Source organism: Nomascus leucogenys, chromosome X (assembly GCF_006542625.1).
Source record: "Nomascus leucogenys isolate Asia chromosome X, Asia_NLE_v1, whole genome shotgun sequence".
NCBI lineage: Eukaryota > Metazoa > Chordata > Mammalia > Primates > Hylobatidae > Nomascus > Nomascus leucogenys.
The window spans coordinates 92647405-92659447 of NC_044406.1; the positions used below are offsets into that span (position 1 = coordinate 92647405).

At 36.4% G+C, this 12043-nt stretch overlaps 1 protein-coding gene across 1 annotated transcript in view; it reads left to right on the forward strand.

Annotated features, from left to right (window-relative positions):
- Nucleotides 1–12043, forward strand: part of NRK (Nik related kinase) — a 134455-nt gene that overhangs the window by 61803 nt on the left and 60609 nt on the right. The window contains exons 5-7 of the mRNA XM_003262142.4: nucleotides 4259–4384; nucleotides 9794–9904; nucleotides 11427–11517. Coding sequence (XP_003262190.3) covers nucleotides 4259–4384; nucleotides 9794–9904; nucleotides 11427–11517 — 328 coding nt within the window. The remainder of the gene's footprint in view (nucleotides 1–4258; nucleotides 4385–9793; nucleotides 9905–11426; nucleotides 11518–12043) is intronic.

Consider the following 12043-nt stretch of genomic DNA (forward strand, 5'->3'; position numbering starts at 1 on the left):
AAGGAACTTATTAACTGAACTTTGCTGAGAGGCTGGGATGAGACTCTAGCCTGAGCTTTCATGCAATTCTCATACCACAAGTTGTCATGACTTTATTATACAAATAAATAGAAAGAGGGAAGCTGTCACTGAGATTTTCAACTGCACATATCAGGACCTATTCCTTTCCCCCATAAGACAAATAGGTATCTAGAGATTTATTTTCCAGTAGTTGAATGTTTATAGGTAAATCCAGTGGAAAATCCTTGGGAAATACTAAAGAAATGTTCTGCAGCTGCCAGCCGTTTTCTCTGACATTGCAAACTTTTTTTTTTTTTTACAAGATATAAATACTGGGCATTTTAGGGGAGGAAAGATAATTTATAACTAAAAGTTAAGTCAACTTAGAGACACTACAGAGCCTAGTGCACTGCTTTATATTTATGACATAAGTATTTTTAAAGCCTAGCCACATTATATCTAAATATAGAAAGTAGTTGCCTATTTTTCCTGCTGGTTCTTAGAGAATTAGCTAAGAGGGAAGGTAATAACTGAGTAGATATGTTTAGTTACCAATTCATTTCAGCTAAGAGACTTATTTCCCTATATTTCAAAGTCATTAAGTCAGGATAGTTTGAGGAAAATGCTGGGGAGAACTAAAGATAATTGGTGGTTAATCCCTTAATTATTTTCCATGTCAATTGTCCCTTTCCTAGGTCATTGCTCAAAAGAGTTAAAGAAATCTTTTTTTCACTGGATTTCAGAACAGGAAATCTTTAATTCAAAAGTTTTTTGTTTGTTTGTTTCTTTGTTTTTGAGACAAGGTCTCACTCTGTTGCCCAGGCTAGTGTGCAGTGGCACAATCTTGGCCTCCTGGGTTCAAGTGGTTTTCCTGCCTCAGCCTCCCGAGTAGTTGGGATTATAGGCATTTACCATCCTGGTTGGCTAATTTTTGTATTTTTAGTAGAGATGGGGTTTCACCGTGTTGGCCAGGCTGGTCTCAAACTCCTGACCTCAAGTGATCCACCTGCCTTAGCCTCCCAAAGTGCTGGAATTACAGGTGTGAGCCACCACGCCAGGCCAAAAGTCTTCTTTTCTTTACACTCTACAAATGTATTTCACGTTTGACAATAAGAATATTTCTTAATAATTTTTATAAATTGAACTATTATAGATGAAATAGAAGAGCTTTTTAATTTACAATCAAATAAAATTTAGAGCTACTATGAATTCAAAGGAGGCCAGTGAGGAATCCATTTTTCAAGTGCAGAATCACTTCCTGAGTCATCTCACATCACCTTCAATTTTATTATGAACTATTTTGTATTCACCGTTGGTTGTGTCATTCACATATGTGAATCTTATTTCCTGATGTGTAATTTCCTTTAAGTTAGGATCATAACATCTAAATGCACAAGCCAATTATATTTTCATTGAAAATTTTAACAATTTAAGTTGTCTTTTTGTAAGTTAACATTTTAAGGTATTTTTCTCAAGTGTATTGCATCTGTATACACAAAAGTGTAATTGTTTTCAAATTATTAAGAAGCAAAGAGTTTTTTCTAGATTGGCTGAGAAATAAGAGGTACAGAAGGAATATCAAAACCACTTGGCTATCATGGTACAAGCAGACATCACTGAAACTTTGAGAGAATTGCTTTCCATTTCACTCCACTATAATTAATATGCTGGGAATGAAGGAGGCTGATGTTTGTAGATTAGGGTAAACAGTGGAGGGAAGTGTATAGTTCTGATAGCGCTCGGAGTAATTCAAAGAAGTCAAGTAACAATGATATTTTGTGATAATACATTGCATTTATAGAATTTTTTTCCAAAGATTTCAAAGAACTTTATTTATGTTATCCCATTTGGTCCCACTAACATTCCATGAAGATAGGTAATGGCTGCTATCTTCCATCATTCTTTTAAAATAAATTGAACTTTAGGAAGATTAAGTGAATTTCCTACTCTGGGCTATCAGTGCTAAACCTCGGTGTCCCAATGCCCAGGGTAGCTGTTTTTTTCTGACTGACATCACACTGTCTTCTGCTAGAGCTGTCTTGAAGCTATATGTTGTACCTCGGTGATCTCATCTAACCAGATGGCTCCAATTATCACTATATAGATAATTCTCAAAAACAATACTTCTAGACCTGACTTGTCCCCTGAGTGCCAGACCCATATATCCTTTCAGTGCAATCTTGTGCAGCCATAAGAAGGAAGTGCATTTGTTTACTGATATGGAAAGAAGTGCTTTATATACTGATTAAAACATGAAAATTGCAGAATATTAAAAATAATAAGAGCTTATTTGGATTTTTTAAATGTCACACACACACACATATATATAAATGCATAATGATATCAACACACACACACATACACATACACACACACACGTATATATATAATTATATATTATATATAATTATACATATAATTATATATTATATATAATTATATATAATTATATTGTATATATTATATATTGATAATTATATATACGTGTGTGTGTATGTGTATATGTGTGTGTGTCTGTTGATCATGTCATTATGCATTTATCTCTATCTGTCATAGCTCTAGCTACTGCATTATCATATACAAATGTCTGAAAGAATATACAGTAAACCGTTAATATTGCTTGGGGAAAATGTTCAGTGAGAGTAGACCCTTTACATATTTTATTAGTATATTTCTCTATATTTGGTATGCATGTGCCATTGTTGTGATTAATAAAAATAAATTATAGAAAATAAATAAATAAAATGTGAAAAAATAATAAAAATTTTTAGAAGATCAGCACAGAACAAACCAATACCTTTAAAATGTAAAGGTTTACCAAATAATCAAGATAGCATGGTACTGTCCATCCACATGCAAAATAATGAAGTTGGACTTTTACTTTATATAAAAGTTAACTCAAAATGGATCAGACACCTAAATACAAGAGCTAAAACTGTAAAATGCTTAGAAGAAAACAAGGATAAAGCTTTGTGACCTATGATTTGACAGTGGATGCTTATATGTGACACCAAAAGTACAAGCAACAAAACAACAAATTTATAAATTGTGCTTCATTAAAATAAAAACTTTTGTGCTTGAAAGGTCACTATCAAGACAGTGAGAAAACAATCCACAGTATGAGAGAAATTATTTGCAAGTTGTCTATCTGATAAGGCACTTGTATCTAGAATATATGAAGAGCTCTTACAATTCACTAATAAAATGACAACCCAGTTTTTAAAAGGACAAAGAATTTTGTATTAGACATTTCTTGAAGAACATATGGGCAATAGGCACAGGAAAAGATTCTCAACATCACTAGTCATCAAGGAATTGCAAATTAAAACCACAGTGAGACACCACTTCACACCCACTGGAATGGTTATAATAATAAAACAGAAAATAGCAAGTGTTGGTGATAGTATAGAGAAAGTGGAACCCCTCCATACATTGCTCTTGGTAATGCAAAATGGTAAAGCCAATGTGGGAGACAGTCTGTCATTTCATCAAAACATTAAACATAGAGTTACTTGACATGACTGTTCATAGAAGCATTATTCATAATAGCTAAATGGTAGAAATAGCCCAAACATCCCTCAATTGATGAATGGTAAACCAAAAGCAATGAAACATTGTTACATGCTACAATATGGATGAACTTTGAAAAGAATTAGTCACAAAAGACCATGTTATATGATTTCATTTATATAAAATGTCCAGAACTGATAAATCTATTGAGACATAAAGTAGATTAGTGATTGCTTAGAGTTGGGGTGTGTGTGTGTGGCAGAATTGGGGGATGATAACTAAAGGATATGGGGTTTCCTTTTGGAGTGATAAAAATGTTCTAAAATTGATTGTGGTGATGATTGCACAATTCTATAAATATACTAAAAACCATTGCATTTTGCACTTTAAATGGGTGAATTTTGTAGTATCTGAATTATATCTCAATAAAACTGTTGCAAAAGAAACAAAAATATAATGACTCCACTCAGTGAAAATTTTATACAGTGGCCAGTGCTGCTGGTCCAGGGACCATACCTGAAGAACCACTGAACTAAAAGATCTTCAGTTTACCCTTTTTATTCCCCCAGACTCCAAGTTAACCAGAGTTCTTCATTCACTGACAATTTTAGTTGAGATTTTATTATAAATTGCTGTTGGATATAATTGGCTGCCATAAGATTCTCCTTCATTGATCTACTGTACTTTAGGGACCTATAGTCATTGATTGCACAGCTTAGGGGCTTTGCTGTCTATTCTTATTCCGTAGGATGAGGAAGAGGATCTCAGGACTGAACTCAACCTTCTGAGGAAGTACTCTTTCCACAAAAACATTGTGTCCTTCTATGGTGCATTTTTCAAGCTGAGTCCCCCTGGTCAGAGGCACCAACTTTGGGTATGTTTTTAATTACACTGTTCTTATTCTATAAGAATAAGTTTTACCCAAGGATGTATGTTTTCATGAGTTACCACTTTTGTGCATCTACAGGAAAACTTAGCACATAACTGTTAAGGTAGTATGGTGTATTAATCTGTTCTCACAATGCTATTAGGTTGGTGCAAAAGTAATCGTGGTTTTTGCCATTAGATATACCCGAGACTAGGTAGTTTATAAAGGAAAGAGATTTCATTGACTCACAGTTCCACATGGCTGAGGAGACCTCACAATCATGGCAGAAGGCAAAGGAGGAGCAAAGTCATGTCTTGCATGGCGGCAGGCAGGAGAGCATGTTCGGGGAAATTCCCCATTATAAAACATCTCGTGAACTTATTCACTGTCATGAGAACAGCATGGGAAAGACCTGCCCCCATGATTCAGTTACCTCCCACGACATGTGGGAATTATGGGAGCTACAATTCAAGATATTTGGGTGTGGACACAGAGCCGAACCATATCATTTCATCACTGGCCCCTCCCAAATCTCATCTCCTCACATTTCAGAACCAATCATGCCTTCCCACCAGTTCCCCAAAGTCTTAACTCATTTCAGCATTAACTCAAAAGTCTACAGTCCAAATTCTCATCTGAGACAAGGCAAGTCCCTTCCATCTATGAGCCTGTAAAATCAAAAGCAAGTTAGTTACCGTAGATACAATGTGGGTATAGGCATTGGGTAAATATGCCTGCTCCAAATGGGATAAATTGGTCCAAACGCAGGGGCTACAAGCCCCATGCAAGTCCAAAATCCAGCAGAGCAGTCAAATCTTAAAGTTCCAAAATGATCTCCTTTGACTCCATATCTCACATCCAGGTCATGCAGGTTCAAGAGGTGGGTTCCCATGGTCTTGGGCAACTCTGCCTCTGTGGCTTTGCAGGGTACAGCCTCCCTCCTGGCTGCTTTCACGGGTTGACATTGAGTGTCTGTGGCTTTTCCAGGCACATGGTGCAAGCTGTTGGTGGATCTGCCATTCAGGGTTCTGGAGGACAGTGGCCCTCTTCTCACAGCTGCACCAGGCAGTGCCCCAGTGGTGACTCTGTGTGGGGGCTTCAACCCCGCATTTCCCTTCTACACTGCCCTAACCGAGGTTCTCCACGAGGACCCGGCCACTGCAGCAAACTTTGGCCTGGACATTCAGGGGTTTCCATACATCTTCTGAAATCTAGGCAGAGGCTCCCAAACCTCAAGTCTTGATTTCGGTGCATCAGCAGGCTCAACACCATGTGGAAGCTGCCAAGGCTTGGGGCTTGTACCCTCTGAAACAACAGCCCGAGCTGTACATTGGCCCCTTTTAGCCATAGCTGGAGTGGCTGGGACACAGGGCACCAAGTCCCTAGGCTGCACACAGCAAGAGGACCCTGGGCCTGGCCCATGAAACCATTTTTTTTTCCTCCTGGGCCTCTGGGCCTGTGATGGCAGGGGCTGCTGTGAAGATCTCTGACGTGCTCTGGAGACATTTCCCCATTGTCTTGGTGATTAACGTTTGGCTCCTTGTTACTTTTGCAAATTTCTGCATTTGGCTTGAATTTCTCCTCAGAAAATGGGTTTTTCTTTTCTATTACATAATCAGGCTGCAAATTTTCCAAACTTTTATGCTCTGCTTCCTCTTGAACCCTTTGCCACTTAGAAATTTCTTCTAGAAGATACCCTAAATTATCTCTCTCAAGTTCAAAGTTCCATGTATCTCTAGGGAAGGGGCAAAATGCCGCCAGTCTCTTTGCTTAAACATAACAAAGGTCACCTTCGCTCCAGTTCCCAACAAATTTCTCTTCTCCATCTGAGACTATCTCAGCCTGGACCATATTGTCCGTATCATTATAAGCACTTTGGTCAAAGTCATTCAACAAGTTTCTAGGAAGTTCCAAACTTTCCCACATCTTCCTGTCTTCTTCTGAGCCCTCCAAACTATTTGAACCTTTGCCTGTTACGCAGTTCCAAAGTTGCTTCCATATTTTCAGGTATCTTTGCAGCAGTGCCCCACTCTACCGACACCAATTTACTGTGTTAGTCTGTTCTCATGCTGCTCATAAAGACATACCTGAGCCTTAATAATTTATAAAGGAAATTTATAAAGGAAAGAGGTTTAATTGACACAGTTCCACATGGTTAGGGAGGGCTCACAATCATGGTGGAAAGCAAAGGAGGAGCAAAGTCATGTCTTGCATGGTGGCAGGCAAGACAGCATGTGCAAGGGCATTCCCCTTTATAAAACCATTAATCTCAAATCTCATGAGACTTATTCACTATCACTAGAACAGCATGGGAAAGACCTGCCCCCATGATTCAATTACCTCACACCAGGTCCTTCCCATGACATGTGGGAATTATGGGAGCTACAATTTAAGATGAGATTTGGGTGAGAAACAGCCATACCATATCATGTGGCAAAATATACTCTGATTCCTGGAGATGGGAGTGATAAAATATGGGAAAATAACTTAAGTGCCTGACAAGGGGATTACTGGTGGGATGGGGGAGGACTCAAATGAATACTGGAAATAGTCAATATAAATATTTTCAAATATTTTATGTAATTACTATGGTTGCTATTACAGAAATTACCCAATGAACTAATAAATAATGACTGGATAAGGATAAATTCTAATTAGCACTTGACATGAGCATATGGGTGCATTTTAAGTTTTTGCAAAGTATATGCACTTATGGATAAACATAACTCCTAAGAAACTCTTTTCCAAATGGTAGGTTGACTTATCCTTTTCTTAGTCATTATGCCTGGTGTATCACAAATTCTAGATCAATAAGATATAAATTGTAGAGGATAAATGGAACCTATGCTACCTAAGCCACAGTTACCAGAATTTTTGCTGCCCTCCACTGTGGTAAAAATAGTTAAATCACAAGAAAATCAGTTTTGGTCAAGGATGTCTTTATTAAAAATTGAATATTTGAATATAAGGTGGGGTTAGTATACACTTGAATCTCTATACTTGCTACATTTCCATTCCATGTCCAAGTTAGCAGTATTTTTTCAAAGTAATAACTAAAGCTTTTCAGTATCTTCAAGTGACAATAAAATATTCTGTTACATTCTAAATAATGGACTTCAGAAAATAGGACAGTGGACATTATAGAAAGGTTTTCAACAAGGGGTGGAATTAAAACAGTGGTTCTCTAAATTTGGCAGGCATCAGAATCTCCCGGAGAGCCTGATAAAACACAGATTTCTGGGCATCACTCACAGAATTTCTGATTCAGTAGATTTGGGGGTGTGGGTCCAAAAAATTATCCTTCCTAATAAGTTCATATGTGATGCTGCTGCTACTGCTGGGCTGATCACCACACTTTGAGAACCACCAAATTTATAGACCTTCAGCTTAACTATATTTTCTCTCAAATGTCCAGTTAACATGCATCCTCTATTATCTGACAATTCCAGTTGAGATTTTAGTGAATATGGCTGAATAGTTTAGTTACTGAGGAATTTTTTTGGCATACACCATTTGTCTTTTTTATATATTTTCACTTACAAGTTTTTTTCCTCTTGATAGTATAGCAAAGTGTGAGAAATTTTGCAGTCTCCTTATTGGATATGTATTAGTACTCAGTTCATTCAGGCATTCAACATATATCAATTGAAAACTATCTGTCAAGTGTTGTGCTAGATGCTGAGGATAAAATGGTAAGCTGAATAGACATGCTCCTGACCCCATTGGTGCTTACAATCTATTTGCAAAGACCAGCGTCAGTCAAATAATCACACACATAAATGTATAATTGGTCAGAAGAGAAATATCATGGCTGTCTGTGGGTGAATAACAAACCTTAATTAAGCTGGGAAATGATAAAATCTTCCTTGAGGAATAAAAGCTTGAACTGAGATCTGAAAGATGAATAAACATTTAATGCATAAATTATTTGTGAAGATAAGAATTTTCATGGGACACTTCACAAATTTTTGCCTATATAAATCAGAAAAACAAATAGGAAGTAAGTAAATAGCTTAATAATGACCATTAATAAAGAATTGTATGTACCAGGCACCATGCTTACAAAGTTAGGAAAATTACTGAGAATGTCTTACATTCCTTTTGTAGTTGAGCTCTTCTGACTCACATAATATAAGCAAGATCTTCCAGGGTTTATATTAGTTGAATGGCTTTAATTCTGGTTTGTCATGGTTCAAAATGAGGAGTTACCACAGTGTACATGTTGTGCCCATTCAATATAGTCAATGCTTAATTCTCCGCGTGAAAATCAACTTTTTGTGGCTTATCTGTTTTCATTTTGTTTGGCTGCTTCTTCTTCTTTTTGGCAAAAGTGTACTCAGGTGAAAGACATGCAATAATATCAATGGTGAATAACTGTAAATTAGGGGAGTAGTTTTCTGAAAAGAAGATCTTAATATTCCACAGAAAGTAAGGTAGACTTTTTGAATAGTCATGATTTTGAGTTTATCCTTTTGCTTCCATTCATCTATGGTGATAATTAATTTGCATAAAGTAAAAAAAAGACATTTTGCTCTTTTGATAAAGTATTTTTGACGTGGGCAGTAATACATAAACCTGTACTCAAAGAAAATATTGCTAGGATAATTGTAATAGTTATATGCTCCTGTACATCACTCTTTACTCTAGTTAACTCATATTACCTGGAAGAAAATTTACTAGTTGGGCCCTCAATTTATATGTGTCAAAAGTAAACTTTCTGAGAAACTGAGTTTATTAATACAATAAAATCTGAATGAAATATTATCGAAGATATTAGTTTTAAAACAGGTTTTCCTTAGTAGCAATCCCATTTGGATGAAATTATCCCACAGGAATGCAATTGACAAATTCCCCCTTGGAGTTGTAGTTTGCCAGTATCTTGGAGAAAACAGTTTGGAATTTGAAAATAAAAACAAAACAACAAAAATCAAACCTAGCCTTAATGTTGAAATGTAAACTCTTTTGAGACCCTCCATATTTTGCTTCTTCGCCCCCAATTAAACTGTTTCCTTGACCATCCTTTCCTTCCCATTCCAGTCATCACTTAGGTTTGTTCCTTGCACAAACTTCTTTCTAAAAGCATGTGTTTATTTAGTTTTCCATAAACGGAATGTTCTTCCTTTTAAGCATATCCAAACACCACCTATCCTTCAAGACATAGCTCAAACCCCAACTTCCAGTTAAATATCTCTGGTGAAATACCTGGCTTCTCTCCCTCCACAAATCTTTAGTTTTAATCCAACTCTCTCTAATTTCGCTAGCCTTTGGAGTCTTCTATCAGACAATTGAGGCAGTACTTGCAGTGCCTTAATCTCTAAACATTACATATAGATACAAGCCATATGGACTAAAACTCTCCAGATATTTTCAGAAAATTGAACACTAATTTTTTGTACTTTGCTGGCTTTCCTGCAGATGGTGATGGAGTTATGTGCAGCAGGTTCAGTCACTGATGTCGTGAGAATGACCAGAAATCAGAGTTTAAAAGAAGATTGGATTGCTTATATCTGCCGAGAAATCCTTCAGGTGAGTCTTCATATAGTCATTCTCTTCTGATCTTTTAAGAACCTGGGAGTAATATATACAATGCACCTTATACCTGCTCACATCAAATAGTTTAGGTATTCTAAACATAACCTGTGCATCAGAATATCTGAAAAGGCCAAAAAACTTTTGAGAAAGCCGATTTGCAGCTGACACTTTTAAATAAGCTGGGTAACAAGCTCCTTTGAAATCATGGCCTTTAATACCTCTGTCAGATTAAGACTACTGTGTTCAGTGGATCATGGAAATGGCCACTTGGGTTATTTATTATGTTGTTATTATTTTAGAGTTCTCTAAACAAAAACATAGTACAAGCATCATAGATTAAGATGAAGGTGAGTCAGAAGAAGTCGGTATTTTATGGAATGGCCTCAAACCGACTGTAGCCTTTTGGCAGACAAACATTTTCTTTGATTACTGACCCCGTTTTAAATTTCTTTACTTTCCACACCCAATTGGATGAGAGCAACAATCTTCTTGATCTACCAAATCCCATCTTTTGTGGCTTAAGTTCTTAGGGTCATCCAAGAAGGATATTAACAGAGTTGAACAGTACTACACATACAATGTTAGAATGTCGTTCCTGTCATTTTGGTTGGATTAACTTGTGATGATAGTGTAAATGGTCGAGAGTTCAAACTCTGGGCTGAGTTTACATTTAGTTTACTATGGATAAGTTTTATTACTTGGAATCAGTTACTTAATATTTCCAAGGTTCACTTTCCTCATCTATATTATAAGGGTGATATTAACACCTTCCTCAAAGGGTTTCTGAGAGGAATTAGTAATTTACTCCATGTAAAGCACTTAGTACAATCCTTGGCAAAGAATAAGGGCTCAATAAATGTTAGCAGTTTTATTGTTACTTTATTATGAATCTCCAGTTAGTGTCTGAGGCAGTCTCACTACAGCTTAACATTGCATACCACATCATGGGTTAGCCAGGTCACGGGTAAATTTTAGTGGTGAATGGGCTAGAGCCAAAGTGTGAAGCCAACACAGATTACAAATGCTGTAAAATGAATTTCCACATTCCCCTAAATTCTCAGCCTACAAGGCTGACTAGAAATTATTTTGGACTAACTAAATGGTTGGATAAGAAATAGAGCAAAACTATAGCTGAGCTATGATATTCAAGGTGTCCGGGTCTTTACTCTTATGGCTAGTTGGAAATACGGAGGCTAAAAAGGAAGGTAAAGTGGCCCAATGTATACAAACATTACTTTTGGTGCTCTTTTTTTTTCTTGGGTGTCCTGATTTATTTTCCTTTCCTTATAGCCAAAAGTCATATTTCTGGGAACGGGTTGTAGTGATTCCAGCCTAAAGAAAGAATTGTGTCTGAAACAACAAAATTAAGCTGTTTCTCTTATCAAAAGTTTTTCCAAAAATACTAAGAACTGTACCAGAAAGAAAGAAAGAAAGAAAGAAAGAAAGAAAGAAAGAAAGAAAGAAAGAAAGAAAGAAAGAAATATATACTGATGTGGCTTTTTAAAAATATATACAGGGCTTAGCTCACCTTCACGCACACCGAGTAATTCACCGGGACATCAAAGGTCAGAATGTGCTGCTGACTCATAATGCTGAAGTAAAACTGGGTAAGTTTATTCTTATAGTATTTTAAGTCCAAAACATATTAATGGAGAAAGCTCCTTTAAGATAACTATGCTTTCTATCATGTCCCTGCCAATATCCTCTACTTATCTGAGCTGGGTTTTCCGTGCCTGCAAAACCAGTCAAAATTTGAAAATTTGTTTGGGAGAGGAGGCGGGGCAAAAGAAAGAGGATGCACATACCTGCTTCTTTGAAATCATGTAGATAAAACAACTTTTGAATTATAATGGGGATTTACTTTTTGGCCATCATTTTACCCTCTGTGAGAAATAGCTATTATATTTATTTCAGCTATTGAATTAAGTATTTACCATGTGCAAATTTCGATGCCAAGGGCAGGGATTTAAAAAAATAAAAAAATTATTTCATGTGACAGAGTCATATTTTCTCAAGAATATCAAAGAACTTTTAAATTATGTAAGGATGAATTGCTTCTTTGGATTTTTTCAGATATGTAAAGAAATGATATTGATCAGAATCGATGCTACAATAATATGCAAGTCAAGTTCA